This window comes from Furipterus horrens, unplaced genomic scaffold, assembly GCF_987537825.1.
Source record: "Furipterus horrens unplaced genomic scaffold, mFurHor1.1.pri manual_scaffold_7, whole genome shotgun sequence".
Classification (NCBI taxonomy): Eukaryota; Metazoa; Chordata; class Mammalia; order Chiroptera; family Furipteridae; genus Furipterus; species Furipterus horrens.
The window spans coordinates 88708571-88724888 of NW_028327177.1; the positions used below are offsets into that span (position 1 = coordinate 88708571).

The 16318-nt window shown below is 35.9% G+C and overlaps 1 protein-coding gene across 1 annotated transcript; it reads right to left on the minus strand.

The window, feature by feature from the left end:
* Positions 1 to 3017: 3017 nt before the first annotated feature.
* CEP15 (centrosomal protein 15) lies at positions 3018 to 15335 on the minus strand. Its single transcript, XM_090282939.1, has 6 exons — positions 15255 to 15335; positions 14558 to 14650; positions 13868 to 13951; positions 12340 to 12463; positions 5254 to 5328; positions 3018 to 3435 (listed from the first exon to the last, which is right to left on the minus strand). The coding sequence occupies exons 3-6, from the start codon at positions 13918 to 13920 to the stop codon at positions 3319 to 3321; spliced, it is 369 nt and encodes a 122-aa protein (XP_090139065.1). The 5' UTR covers positions 13921 to 13951; positions 14558 to 14650; positions 15255 to 15335; the 3' UTR covers positions 3018 to 3318.
* Positions 15336 to 16318: the final 983 nt, after the last annotated feature.

Sequence of the window (16318 nt, forward strand, 5' to 3'; positions counted from 1 at the left end):
ACTTCTAAATTTTAAGAAACACACACACACACACAGGGAGAGAGAGAGAGAGAGAGAGAGAGAGAGAGACTTCCTTGTTCCAACTTGAGGCTTTCCAGAAGTAATTTCTTCCTCTTTCCCTTCTCCATTTTCTACATTTTTTTCCTGTTTGAAATCACTATGTAGTTTTTGCCTTTCTGAAGTGTACATTGCAGCCAGCAACCTAATTAAAGTGGAAAAGATCAAAACAGACTATTGAAATGAAGAGTGTCATTTAAGCCATGTAGCTATTATATTTGGGTAATTCTTAAAATGGGGGAAGAAACTCTTTAGGGAGATTCAAAATATTGTTTCAAATAAAAGACATAAAAAATAGAATATAAAAGGAGTAAAAAGACATTTATAAAGAAGGAAAATATATTTTGTAGATAAGTCAAATTCATGGCCTTGTGCATCACATTTTATACTGACAGTGGTTTTAAAGTTTAATATCTTCCTCTTGTCTAAAATTGGTGATTGCAAACTCTGGTTTTTCACATAATACAGCCTCACCTTATCCTCAGCCTGTCTCTATCTCGGAAGTGCTAAAATCTCCAAATAAGTTTAATTTTTATTAAACATATATTTACATATTCATCTTATTTGTTTGATGGAAAGGGAGAATGAGGCAGAGAGGACAAAACTGTAAAGAAAGTGAAAAGTTAGTATCCTCATCTAAGTTGACCAGTTAAAACACCTTGTACACAGTGCAAAGAAAAACTGTCAGTTGCCCTATATTTCATTCACGCTGTTCCCTATACACAAGGAAGACCAGAGGTCTGGTTTCCAGAGTTTTAGGCTTTTTTCTTAGTACTTTAAAGTTTATTTTTGAGGTTTGGAAAAAACTGCAGCTCTTTCTGATACTTAGCATTTTATAGTTTAATAATTTCATATACTAGAAGTGTTTCAGCAACAATTCAAGTAAGGCTGTGAAAACAAATTCTTGAAATGGCCCTTAGTTTGAAAACCCCATTCTAAAAAATTTTTTTAATTCAGTTTTCATAAAGAATCAATACTAGGTACAATGTAGCATATGGAAACGGGACTAAATTAGGAGTGGGGAGGTGTGAGTAGATGACATTCCTTTTTTCTTGTCTGATTCCTATTGTGTACAAAAATATATATTAGATATGGTATTTTGCCTCTCCTTAAAAACACAATATTTGTGGATTCCTATATAAAGCTAATTTGCCACAAGGAATATAAAGACCTTTAGTTGGGTATCCAGGTCCCTATGGAAATTAAAGCACACAGACACACACCCCATGTGATGCAATCTGTTACAGTCTACAGGGAGGGAGGGGTGGAGAAAGCTCTGTGGGGGCCAGGAATAAAGTCATCTCTGGGAGTTTTCGAGGTATTAACTAGAAATGGGAGAAATGATACAGCTAAAACCTAGAAAAACCTTCCCTTCTGCCCTGAATCCTAACTCAGAATATATTCAACTTAAGCATTCTTCAAAAACTATTTAGCAAGTTAGTTTAGGGGAGAAAAATCGTGAACCTTTTTTGAGATGGTTAAATTGCTATTCATTTTGTATTTTAATCTAACCTACTGGTGATTTAATTTACAGAATGCAAAGGAACTGTATGCTCAAATATTTGAGGACGTTAACATATCAACCACTGTTTAATTTTGGAATGTGCCTACTTGCTTGACACAATATTTTACCATCTCAACAAATGTTTAGCCTTTTTTCCACTTGACTAAAGAGAAATAAGTTTCACATTGCTTCATTCACCTTCTTATGTGCATATGCTGGGAAAGATTGGATGTTAAAAAAAAAAAAACTTCCTCATGTTCCTTTCTACTACATCTAAATCTGTTTACCAATTCAAAGCTGCTAAAAAGCACTGCATTCTCCTGCTAAATCAACTGGATGGCTAGAAACCAAACTGTAATGTAACAGGGAAAAAAATTATCAATTTATTTTCATGACAGAACATTCCTGAGAAGGTATAAATTTTTTCTGGTCTCCATGCCAGTTTTCTTTTTTCTTCTTTTCTCTGTCTACCTTTTCTAAAGGCTCTCAGCCTTTAAGCTGATACCCTTTATAGTTATATTAACAGTTCTAATATTTTGTGACATTTTGTATTGTGACACCATAGATACAATTGTCATAGGACTGACACTCTGTGCTGTTTATTCCTTAATTACAACTGTTAACACTGTAGAGAAATATGCTGATCTGCCAGCACATATTATGAAAACAACATTATTGTTATCCACACCAACACCCACTCATCAGGATATTTCCATGATGGTAGTTTAAAGAAACTTATTAGTACATATTAGTACAATGGATGTTTCAATATAGTTTGTTTCAGTTCTCCTATTATCTTCTTTTAAAAACACAAACCAGTTTAAAATATACAATCTTTCATTGTAACGTAGTGTAGACTCCCTTATCAGTAGAAGCTGCCTCTATTGTTAGAAAAGTTATAATTTTTCTGAGTGTTCAAGCAGCAGTGCATTGAGGAATCTGAGCTGTTCAGGGTTGTGACCTAGAGATTTCTGACTGATAGTTGTTTCAGAAATAATGAAAATAGAAGGGAGAGAGGAGGGGAAGTTTAAAGATGAAAAGACGAGAGAGGATTTATTTGCACTCATAGGGTTGGCAAGTCAAGATCCAATAACCATCCCCAGCTTTAATAGGTATCCTTTTTCAGAACCAGTTGGAGCCCTGCTGAAACTGGCTACTTATCAAAAACTTTATAGTATAGTTGTTTCCTACAGAACTTTTAGAGGTTTTATTTTTTCTGAGGAACAAAATCCTTTGAATCTATTTTCTGATAAGTATTATTATACTAAAGCAGGTAGGTGTCATTATCTTTTCATTTGTTAAAAGAAACAAATAGTGAGCAACCACTTTGATCTTCGACCTTGTCCCCATAATACAATAACTGAAAAGTAAAGATTCTACAAAATGAAAAATCACAACTAACAGCTGGTATTCGGTGTTTAGATGAGAATGGCTAAATGATTTTTTTAAACAAAAACTCATTTAGTAATTTATTAAATATACAATCCACCTTTCAATATTAGCTTTTAATACTTGCATGAGTTTGACAGAACACAAATTCATGACCTTGAAATAGTAGTAGGTCTCTAAAACGTAACCTGACACTTGCCAGCAGATTCTCATGTCTTCATTATCATGGAGGAGGTAATGGGACAATAGGAATATATTTTATTCCTAAAATTCCTGCAATTACCTGCATATTCTTTAATATTTGGCTTAGTATTACTAAACAGGTTTTTTAAAAATAGTACATGAAGAAGTTATCGCTGTGCCTTGTTTCAAATGGTGTTTTCTGCTTCATTTTGATTTTCAACACCAATAGGATATGGTGCTCTTCCTAAAAGAAACTGTTTCCATTTGGGAATATATTCTTCTACTGATGCCCAGTAAAGAGTCTGGAAAAAAAAATCCCAAAGTTAAAAAGCATATCAAGTAATTGAACTTGGCTCTTCATAATAGTCTAAATGTTTATTCACTTAAATGTGTGTGTGTGTGTGTGTGTACACAAACACATATATGTAGAATGCACTTCCTTTACAGAATATTTTATGTTAATTTTAGAAAAAAATCTGGCTTCTTACTAGTGTTAATTTTTTAATTTCTCAGTAAAACCAGAGCCTGGCAGAATTACAGGTTTCATAATTTTATTGTGATTTTACACGCCCTCTTGTGGCCAACCTTGTGATTATTACCAGTATAATTTATGGCCACAGTCATTAAATGTTTTTTGTTTAATGTTCCAAATTCCATACCAAATGATTACCCAACTAAAATATTATAATAAAATCACTAATCATGAGCTGCTTCAGGTGAATCAACCCATGAATTTCATGGGGAAAACATTAAAAGTTTATCCATTATATTTTTTCACAGACCTCTTGATATGACAAATTTTAATTTATTCCTTTTTTTTGTATAATGAGAAAATAATATCAATATTACCTAACCTAGCCATTTTTAAATTCTAATAACTTATAAGTTGAGGTGCTGTGTTAGTGGCCTGACTCTAGCAGTCTGTAAAAGTTATGGAAGCTCATGCAACATCACCACCATATCGTGTATACAAGCTTCAATGGCTTTCTTGGGTGACTGCCTCACAGAGGCCAAAGAAAAATAACTTGCCAAAATCTCCGCATCACAGGAGGGCATTTTGTATTAGGTCATCACTGTCAATCTCATTTTGGGAAATTCAGCCAAAGAGTAACAACAGCATTAAGAACACATAATGATTCACTCTAGCATTAAAAAGGTATAGGGGTTCTGAAAGTTGAAAATCATGAGGGATTCTGTATATCTCTGCACCTATGCATGTGGTCTGAGAAACAGCCTGATATACTGAAAATAAAGGTCATCCTGCTCTGCAACGCTAGCTAAAGAAAATACCACCTGAGGCTTGTGGTTAGGAATTTCTCCACCATTCATGGCTGGATTAACCCCTACTGTGTGGGCCCTGTACAGGCCAGAGTAAGGGATTGGAGAATTCAACAAAGAAAAAGACATGCCCTGGGCACAACTTTGTACCAGAGATTTTTCTCTCCTTGATCACTGGCTTTTCTTATTACTCTAGATGACACAGAAAATTGAGGGGCAAATTCTCAGCCTTTAAATTTGAGTCTATTCATCTCTTGTTAGGCAGCAAGCAAAATTGTATTTGAAAAAGTCATTAAAAATATCAACTCAAACTATTCTATATGTAGTAAACTCCCTTTCATCAAAAATACACTCATATGCCAACTATGGTTTGGTTTATTTTTGCCAACCATCTTCCCAATCTGTTCTTGAACTGAGCAAAATAAAACAGATAAAAGCCACACTATACTGCATAAAATGCATTTATATAGCATTGGTTGAATATTTGGTTAAGGGCTGAACTGCTTGCTACATCTAACATCAGCAAACAGGAAAAGCACTTTGGTTAGGCATATTGCCAACTTAGTAGTGCATATTTTCTGTTAGCGTTTAACAGGATAGCTGTTTCTAAGTGACTAGGTGAAAGGACACAAAATCTTTATAAAAATTTCACTTGATCAAGTTTTTATTTAAGTCAAGATACTTATTATCTACTATATACAAAGTATGGCTCTGTGGACATAAAAAGATCAGACACATCTTGTTTATTTTAGTTGAATAAATTAATCTTGGAAATACAGACATATAATCACTAGTTAATTTACAATTATAGGGTCTCTACCATTGTTCCTTAAGATTCTCACCTCAAGAGAAAGCACCTCAGGCAGTGAAAAAGGGTGAATCTGGGCCTGTAGAAACTTTTCTGCTGCTTCTATATCCTGCAACAGACATCAGCATTTAAAAACAAAATGTATTTACATAGTATGCACAAATGGCACCTGTAATATATATAGCTGTATCAATATCCCAAATCTCTCCCTTCCCCTCTTCTCTGGATACAGTTTGAGCTGATGGAGGTGCACTGAGGTAGGAGAGCTGATTATTGCTTAACCAGTTTCAAATAGAGGATGCAGGGCTTCTTATTTTAAAATAAAAGGTGAGGGTGGTACTTCTGAGTTCTGCCTTATTTTAAATAGTGTCAATAATTCTTGCAAAAAAAAAAAAAACTTCCTCTAAAACTGTTCAGAGCTCCAACTTAGCTCTTAAACCATTAAAAACAGCCAGATGGATAAAATAGTCAAATATTCAGATACTAAAAACAGTCAGATACCTAGACCCACACTGTGCTAACCTTAAAAGTAAAGAGATTAAGTCTGTCCAGATCATGTAAATGATATATTAATGACACATTTGTTCAATATTCCATTTAAAATTTTATATTTATGCGAGTATTTTTAATATTTAAAAGAAGGTCAATAAGATACCTCAGGACTTTACAACAAGAACCTTTTCATTATACTATTTAGATTTTTAGTACTAGATTTCCAAGGTAATCTTGATGATAAGTTTATTGCTAGGTAGTATACCATTTAGCTGATGGCATTCAAGCACTGTGCTTTAATCTGGAGCTTAACTGGTAGATGTATTTTCTCTTATGATTATAGCAACACAAGGGTAATTAAATGTAATTCATACCGTAGGAAAGACTTTACTTTGATCAGGCATTAAGTTCATGCCCAGAAACATTTGCATTCTGTTTAAATTAATGCTCCCAAATCAGAACCTATGTTGTCTTGTGCTTGCTTATGTTTGTCAGGTTCACAGAGGCCTTGGTTGAAGGCTGTGTAAATTTTGTCTCTCCTTTGAGCTTAGTGATGTGATAGAAAAAAGAAAGCATTGGAGCAATCTCAGTACAGGGCTGTTGGACAGACGGAGGGAGATGGAAAAGGGCGTGGGAGTGGGGTGTGAAGAAGCCAGTGCTGAACAGGAGAAAAGAGACAGCAGATGGCAGTGCGGGGAGCATGGGATGGGTGTGAAATGTAAAAGGGAAAAACAGGAAATTCCCTAAAGGGACTCCCCAAACTTGCACAGCTATTAATGCACCTGCTGTCTAGAGGAAGGTGATTTGAAGGGGAAAAACATCAATTTAGGGATAAAAAGCCCATCTAGTAGCATGTTGATCCCATCCCAGAAGTTTACATCTAAGACACGCTAAAAAGCTTTTGATGCTGACGCTACAGCAGATAGAGAAGACTAACTTTTCTGTGATTACATTGAAATTTTACTAAGTCCTGGAAAAATTATTTCTTTTATAAAACAAAAGAATAAAATCACAACCTCGATTATACCAATACTCTAAAAACAGTTACAAAGTTATTATTAATGGTAGATCTAGGTGTCACTAATACCTATAGACAAGATTATAAACATCTCTCCTTTTGTTAAATCCTCACCCGAGAATATTTTTATTGAGAGAGACAGAGAGAGAGAAATTGATTAAGAGAAAGAGAAAGAGAAACACTGATGGACTGCCTCCCGTAAGCACCCCAACCAGGGATCGAACCCATAACCTGGGTATGGGTGCTGACCAGGGATTGAACCTGCAACCTTTTGGTGTACAGGATGATGCTCCAATCAACTGAGTCACCCAGGCCAAAGCAACATTTTTCTTAAAGATCAAAAATAAGTATACTAAATATCTCTTCTAGGAAAGCAGATACAGGTGGGAACAGGTGGTCTGGTAAAGCAGGCCTGTGGTTAGTAACTTGACTGTCACTTCTGCAGCATTTCCACAGAAGATTATCACTCCAGGGGATTTCTTCCTAAAGTGACATTTCACTTTCATAGACGTTTTGATAACCTCTCTGAATCCTTGTCTTTCTCCTTAGCTGGTTCCTTTGTTTCTCTTTTATCCCAACTGCGGGCTTAAGACTTGTGACATCTGTCATTTTCTTTTTACTTTTTCCCCCTCCAAAATTGTCTCTTCTCTAGCTTTCACTCTTCATGTAGCAGGATGGATAACTTTTCTTCCTTGTCCTTATTTCTCAACCTAATAAAACTACACTCATCTTCTTGCTACTGAATGTATTGAATATATAATAGTGGGAATTCTATTCACCCAGATACCCTGTATCTTCAACTCTTATTCTCTGCCATTTAAAAGTTCAGTGCTTCGGGATGTTTCCACTAGGCTTTCCATGTCATTCCCAGTGCTATGGCCTTATTATTAAATATGTCCTTACCTAGATTAAAAAAAAAAAATTGATACCGACTACACAGAAGATGAAGTAGGAATTCCTTAGCCTGGCTGAAAAATTTCTTTAACTATATGCTGCCAGAAGAAAAGGACTAGCGATGATGTTTGAAATAATATTTTATGTATGATGAAATTACTTTTAATAACATTTTATTTAATCTATTTCATTTCATTTTATAAAAGTGTATACTAAAAAATTTAAAGTTACATATGTGGCTCACATTATATTTCTCTTGCACTGCACAACTTCGATTTATCAATTTTTAGGAATTCTGGGAACCAGAATAACATACTAAATGATACCTCAGCTATGTAATTAGCAGTATCTGGACTCTGGGAAAGTCTATAGGACAAATGATCCAAGTCCTTCAACAACGAAATTAAAAGGGCAGGGGACACTTAAAGATTCAGGACTCCTATCAATCAATTACAAATTGAATTTTATTTGGATACTGACCCAAACAAATGTAAAAACATGTTTATAAGTTAATCAGGGAAATTTGAATCTTGATTGAATATTTGAAGAATTATTGTAAATTTCTTAGATAGATAATAATACTGTGATTTTTATTTAAATTAGTCCTTATCTTTTAGTTTAAATACTGAAATAATATAGTGATAATATACTGAGCTATTCACAGATGAAACAATGCAATGTTAAATATTAACTTCAAAATGATCTGAGGGGTTGGAGGTGAGGAGTATGGATGAAACATGATGGACTGTGTTTTGATAATTATTGAATCTGGGTGATAAGCATGTGGAAGTACCTTCTTTTATTCCCTCTTCTACACAGGTTTGAAATTTTTCATAACAATTAAAAAACAAGTGTCTAGTGTGTATGATGGTGTAAATGTTACACAATGGCAGGATTCAGCAGCCTATATAAGTGAGTTGACTCGTGATTAAGAAAGGTAAACACAAGCACAAAAACTCATGGACTGAGATCTCCTTCTTCTCCCTCCCTCGACACACCCCTGCTTCCCAGCCCAGCAATATATATCTCCCTATAAATGTACAGAGTAAACTCAGCTATGGCTGGACTGGGTTTAATCTTTTCTGCTGGAGGTGCAATTTCTGGGATAGAAAAAAGCAAGATACTAAAGCATGAGGTACAGGGTCATCGGTACAAGGAACACTTAAGCATTCATTAAACTTATTCTTCATTGAATTGGAGAAAGTGAGAAATGTGAAGAGGAAAGAGAAGAGACATGGACCTGTAAGTCACTGGCCATTATGGGTGGCAGGCCGACAGATGAAGGCTCCAGCTAACTGACAGCTGCCAGGTGAAGGCTTCCAGGCCACGCCTCCTCAGAAGTCCTCAGTGCATCGCTAATACGCTATGGTGCTCTCCCATTCATTCTCACCCTGGAGTGTCTTTCCACCCTCCTCACGAGATGACCTTCATTACCACAAAACTGCCCTTTTTGGGTAAAACTAAGTTTTGTGGGGATAAAGGTGAGAAAGATGATAGTTTATGTTACAGAAATGTTTATTGAAACAAAATCCTCTCTTTATCTTACAAATCCATACCAATTATGCTTATGTTTTTAAAAGGCAAATACATTTCATTTTATTAATATTAATGGGGAAAAATCACTCAGTCTGTTTTCAAAGTCCACTATCTGTTACAATATTTACTGTTGAAACCCTCACTGTGTGTTTCCTTCTACCTATATTATTGTTTATTCTTTTACTAATAAGTTTGAATCTTTTATGGGATTAGTCTCTTCCTTATTACTCCTCTTTTAAAAATATTCTTTGATATTCTTGATAATTTGTTTTTGCAAATACATTTACAGAAATTGTATTGGGTTTGATACACATTTTAGTGAGATTTTATAAATCTAAAACTAACTTTGTGACATCTGACTTCAGAAAAGTAACACTCCCCATTCAGGATTAAGGCATGTATCTCTACTTAAGTTTTCTCATAAGTCTCCCAATGAAATGTAATAACTGTTTTTATACAAATCATGCATATCTCTTGCATTCCCAAGTATTTATAATTTAATTGTAAATGTGAAAGTGATCTCCTATATTTTCCAGTTGTATCTACAGTATTGCTATTGATGTTTACCTTTGATCCATTAATTTTGTTCAACTCAAAATATACTAGTTTTAAGACAATTTTGGCTTGTCTTAGTATATATAACTATACCATTTAAAAATGCTAGTGCTGTATCTTCCTTAACAAAAGTTAAAGCTCATTACCTTTTAATATTTATTATATTAGCCAGAGCATCTAAGTAAGATCAAATAATTGATGGTGATATAGGTCATCCTTATTTTGCTACTACTATCTTTACAGGAATGCTTCCAAATATTAATGGAACCATTTTGAAGCTCATTCTTCACTTAAGTACACATCCTGATGTAACTCAACCTGCTCTTGACAAGGGGTATTAGGAGTAGTTATTATGCTTTCTTCATCTCTAAATTAAGGAATTAGAGCAGATTAGTGGTTTTCCCAGTTCCTTAGAGCCACAGCAGGGCAGGCAAAGAAATGCTCAGTGGTAGGGGCTTGGGAACAAAGCTGTCCACTTTTATCTATTTTACAACTTTGAAAAAAATTTCTATGCTAAAAAAATTTGATAACTTTCAGATGACAATAGTCTCTCCCAACTCAAAATTCTGTACTCAAGTCCTATTTATTTTATTTTCACAACAGTTTCTAAAATAGAACCATTAAAATTATTTCCAAAGTTAAAAACTATGAGAGAAAGCAGGATAAAATATTGCATATATAATTATCCAAAATTCATAAAACAAAAACAGGGAAGAGACAGCATCTGTATCTGGGATGTAACGAGTGTTCAATAAATGCTTATTAAAAACTGTAAGGAAATACAAAAAAATATAATAATTCCTAGACGGGCAGGATAAAGAAGTTATTTCATCTTCTTTGTTCTTTCAAGTTCTCTGCAGTGAGAATATATTACTTAGATAATCAGAAGAAAAATACCACGTCACACTGGTTTCTGATGACTATGAAACTTCATTATTTTCCTTCGATATGACAGTTATTTTATAGCTTCTATTAAATCCAATCTCTCCATTCCTGAAATGATTTTGTTTCTAAATAGCAAATAAATCCTTCTTAAATACCCTCTCATATGTTTCTTACATAAGTCTTTATTTTTCTTTGCCCAAACACTTTCAGAACTATATTATCTCAACATAAAGTCTCAGCTTACTCAGAGACCTCACAATACATACCCAACCTTTTCCTATGACTTTCCAAGCTAGTTACATGGTCCCATGAACATTAGTACGGCTCTTCTGTTGGCTCTTCTGTAACAATCTAGCAGAATGCCTTGCCTTCTGCTGATTCAAACACAGCTCCAGCTTAGCTTCCTCTCTGAGACCTCTTCGACTATTTGAGCTCTCAAAGATGTTTATACCTACTCCTAGAATATGAGTACTGAGTATTCCATATAACTTAATGTTTGATCATACAACGCCTCATATTTTGTGTGTGACAACCTTACATCATCAACTAAGCCTGTTAGTTACTGGAGGTAAAGAGATCTGACTTATGCATATTTTGTGGTTCCCACTTTCTAACCAGAACTAGCTCAACAGTAAGGACCTTCTGGGCATTCATCAAGTATTAGCTCATTAAAAGATGCTTGGAAACCAAATGTTACCTGAACTTGCTGCAGGTAAGTAGCAACCAAGACTTCAAACCTTCTAATTTCATTTCTCTGACTTTTCACAGCAAATTGCAGATTATCCTATATATTTCCATTTAAAAATAAATATTGCAAACACCATTGGGCAAGTAAGACATATGGCAATATAGAATGCTTTGGTAGCACTATGGCTGTGACTTAAATTACTGTGGCTCAAACTGCCAGAAGCTGAGAAGATAACTGAATTTTCTCTTCCTTTATCCTCTAGTGAGGACAGAAGATAACTATATCATGCCTATCGATGAAAATATTTAACAATAAAAACTGAAAACAGTGCTTTATAACTTAAATAATATAGCCTTACTACCAAATGTTTTAGTCATAGGATCTCTTGGAAGCTTGACTAGAAGCAAACTTTTAGGGTTTTAATTATGGATGAAGCCACACAATTCTGGAAGCAAAGCACAGCAAGCAGCCAAAAATATTACACATATGATTTTACTCCAAGTGGGCACATTGGCCAAATGGTGAGGCCCTGCGCAATCACACACTTTGACCGCCCCCTCCCTCACCACCAAAAGGGATCTTGAAAAATCTGTTATCTTACATACGAATTCTATGTGTTGACTGGGGCCTCACCAAGGCGAAATCAAATTGTTCTTGTTTTTATGATGTTAATAGTTTTGAGTTACATGTAAGTACATTATAGATACTTCATGGTATTTTAAAATCTCCCTATAAAGAAAAGATAAAAGATGGAAAGCTACATCTTATATTTATTACTTATTGCATAAAAGATGACCTTAAAATTCCTTCTGTAGTCATTGATTTTTCTGGTTGATTGAAAACATTTAGCTTAAGCAAACTTCACTTTTTTACACTTAATAAAATGAAAATCCATATCTACTTATCTCACTGCTTGGGTCTGAAAACATGATGCTTCATTAATTCTATTTATTACTCAAAACAAAGATATTACATAAATCAAAATCATGAAATTCACTTAAAACCTTTTGCAAAGGTAGAAAAAATCTTTATACTCAAATCTTGGAACTTACCTTTAAAAGCCTAAGGTTCCTTTTAAAAGCAGTCTCAGCGGCTTGAATCTGAGATGACCTTTCCTTGTTTGGATCTCCAAATTTACTCGTCATTCGTTGAAGTAACTTTAATCTTTGTGATACTCTAGATAAAAATGAAGATTATTATACATAAAGTTTTTTTAAAGGGGACATTTAATTGCTTGACCAATATAAAACATTCATTTCTTAACTGTACTTCAAGTTCCACCTATTTTGAAAACCAATTAATAAGGCAGTGAAAAACTGAGGTGGTTCAATAAGTCTTAATTCTGGATAAAGTTATTTTTATTTTCATTAACATATACCATAAGTGCATGCTTCTGTCTTTTTTTAGCCTCACTTGTCTTCTAAAATTATTTTAAAGTGTTGAAAATATGTTTTAATTTTTTGGCAAAAATTCAAACTAATGAACATCCCTTTGTACACATACTTATATATACCTACACACACATATATCAATATAACTGGCTATTACAAAACCTTCTGCTTAACACTTCAATACACCTGAATCTCATGTTACACATTTAGAATTGTGCTAAACTTCCATATGTCTGAAGAAGCAATAAAAATATTTTTTCCTCTTTTTCTAAGAGAAAGATGATGGTTCCACAGATGAGTGAGAGGCTATGTGTATATATGCTAACTCACCACAAGGTAAAACAGTAACTGAAGAAAGATGTTTAAAGCTGTAAGTGAATTATCAAATTACTTTGTTATACAGAATATACTTTAAAAGTTTCTTACTGGTTCAATGCTCATTTTACAAGTTTTTGGTCCTCTTAAATGATTAATAAGTAAATATGTCACATGATTAAAAATGCGTAAGTAGTATATGTAACAGTCTAATTATTTCCCAAATAGTTGTGGAGATTCTTAAGAAACACTGTTTCATAGGGCTGTTATTGAGGGTAGAATTGATATCTGAACAGTCATTTTTGCAAATAAAATATCTTAAAAGACCAAGGAAAAGGGCTTGGTGATTAATTATAGAGAAAAGGAAAACCTGAGAGCCCACAATCAGAGGTAGAGAGGGTTAATACCAAATATAAGTGCAAGACTGGCTATATAATTGCAGGGCCTATTGCAAAATGAAAATATGAGGCCCCGCCTTAAAAAGTATTAGGAATTTCAAGAGTACAACATTAGAGCATTAAACCAAGTGCAGGGGCCTCTGGCTCCACAGGTCACATACCCATGAAGCTGGCCCAGAGTAAGAGGCTTAGAGTAGTCCATTAAATATTAGTGTGTAACCTAGAAAGGGTGAGAGGAAGGGTGAAATTGTCTAGATACTAGTAAAAAAAGTAAAAACATATGGAGTATAATTATATCTTTCAATCTTTGTTATTCTTAAGGACAATGACATTCCCTTATACCAAAATCTCTCTCAAGTGTCAGAAAATTAAAATGACACACTTTCAGATTTTTAAGTCTTCCTGTGCATACAACGTTTCATTAATAAAGTCAGCACAATTTATACATTTAGCTTAGCCTTTTAAAAAATACTTACATTTCTTCATGTCTTTTAGATAGGCGAACTTCTTGAGCAAACAAGGAAGTCATCTTTAGTTAAAGCTGTGTTATAAACTTTCTGCTAAATAGTAAAAACATTTAGAGTTACTTCTACCATATGTCCTCAGCTTCACAATATTTGATTATTTTAGAACATCAACCCATTGGTTCTCTCAGAATTGAACAATGAGATATAATACTGTATAAAATGAAATAATGCATTTAAAAACATTTTTATTTACAATGCATAGCTTTTCTTATGCCAGATGCATCTGAGAATACTGTGAATCAGGTTAATTCAACACATTTCACATTTTCCCTCTTTTCTTTTCACACTTTAACCTTAAACAATTCAAAACAAACAAGCAGCTGGCACTAAGACTAGTAAACATTTTATTGAGTCAATAGACAGAAAAATACCTACTCTGTAATCCAATACAGGAACACCATCCCTCATGCACACACACACATAGAAAGGCAAACAAGTATGAGAACCAACTGGAAATTCATGGTCTTTCCTTTATTGGAAGACTGCCCAGACCTACCATCTCTTTTCCAAATAGGAAAGTTATTTTTTACATGTAACTGGGGAAAAGCACCATTGGTCCCTTCACCTTACCCTGGCTGCTAAGGACTCTTATTTGGGAAGTTTGGGAAGCTCATTTTCGTGGCACATGAGCAAGCTCACCTTGGCTGAAGAGCCTGCGCCAACACAGAGGTTGCTCTAAAGGATTGGAGCGTGAAGGCAAATGATTGGGTGCACAAGTTGAAGGTGCCTTCCCTAAGGGAAGAAAGACAGGAATGAAATTCCTTTCTGGAACGAAGTACTGGCTTCCCTAAATTTTATGAAATCAAACACTGATTGAAGATCACCCACGTGTCCAGTGCTGATGGAGAGATTGAGTTCTAGCCACGGAATTGCAAACACCGCCCCTGCCTGCCGTCAGCGGGTTTCCTGGGACCGCTGTCTGGTCTTCAGCACCAAGGACAGCAATCGCTCGCAGGGCACGCCCACCTCCCACCCCGACCCGCCTCTGGCCCAGGGTCGAGTTGGGGTATTTACATCTGAAATCACTACAGACCAATCCTCACTGCTTTCTTCCCAGTTTCCAGTGCAGCGTCAAGGAAATCCCGGAAAGTTGGGCCATGGTAACTTCTTTTCTGTTATACCTGCCATCAGCATTTCAGACAACCCCCACAATGAATTCTGCCTTCTAAAATGACGAACTCACAGTCTCAGATTCATCAGCCCTCCGACCACCCCAGGTCCCGCTTCCATTGAGGACTCGTGAACTTGTCTCATTACTCCAGCTCTTGCCCCTGAACAACATCGTTCCTACCGGCCATGCAGGCACCTGCGCCATCTGGGAAAGTCAAGCACCTACCCGCACTGTGATGCTGTGGTCCCTCACTCACCGCGCCCCAGCCTGACCTCTTCCGGAACAGCTCGTGAGTCTGCGCGGAGGCTGGGTCTCGGCAGTGGCCTGGGCGTGGCCACGCCTGCCTTCTCTGTGCTGAGACTGGAAGTGACGCCATCATGGCGTTAGAAAAGGCCGCCCTCTGGCGCACAAGTTGCGGTGGCGCTGTTTTGAGGAGGGGCCTCTGAATTCGTTGTTAAGAACCCTGAATTTGATGGGAGCGCAATTTCAAGGCAGTTTGAACTGGGACCTGAGTATGTTCAAAAGGCTTCAGAAAGTGAAACTGATTACTTGGAAGGTAGAAAGTCACGGCAGAATGTGGATGTGAGGGAAAACTCTTCCAAATAGTTCAACGTGTTCGGATGGACTTTACAGTCTGTGAAAACACCTTACTTTGAAGAGTTTCACCCTGGCTGCCCCATGCTGAGCAGAGGAATGGAGCCCCTGGCCACTTGTAGCTCGCACACCCAGAGGGATCGTGATTTGAACCCTTCACGTCTTGAGTTAGTGTGCCAGTCGCTGTGTTTACGTGGATTAGGTCATTCACCGAGCCCCTGAACACGCAGTGAGAGAGATACTATTATCCTCACCAGAAAGAAGAAACTAGTTTGATAGTTTATTTAGGTCATGGATTGAAGCCAGCAGAGCCTTTAGTATATTTACCATTTCCCTTAGGACCCACACCTGGGAATTATCCCTTAGTGCTCTAAAGTGCATTCTCAAACATCCTTTTTCCCCCTTGGAATAACTTTGTGAGGTACGTGGTACCACCCTTAATTACAGAGGAAGAAACTGAGGTTCCAGAGAAGTAAAACTGTTTTCTTCATAAAGGTTTCTGAGTTGGTAAAAGGCAAAGAGCAAGGACTCCAACCTAAGGGTCTTTTATTCTTTTCTTCCCAAAATAGCTACATAAAACTTAGCTCCTGCATGGGGACTAGGGCACTTCGTGTTTCCTTTGCTTGGAAAACCCCTTCCCCAGATACTTATATAGGCTCAGTTCCTTGTCTTTCAATGCTATTTCCTCCAAGAAG

Bases quoted from the DNA above. Each gene is read 5' to 3' on its own strand.
- CEP15 (XM_090282939.1), bottom strand. From the start codon at position 13,920: ATGACTTCCTTGTTTGCTCAAGAAGTTCGCCTATCTAAAAGACATGAA. The intron at 12,464-13,867 runs GTAAGTATTTTT...ATTTTTATCTAG, and splicing joins TCTAAAAGACATGAAGAAAT to AGTATCACAAAGATTAAAGT. The intron at 5,329-12,339 runs GTAAGTTCCAAG...TGTCTGTTGCAG, and splicing joins GGAACCTTAGGCTTTTAAAG to GATATAGAAGCAGCAGAAAA.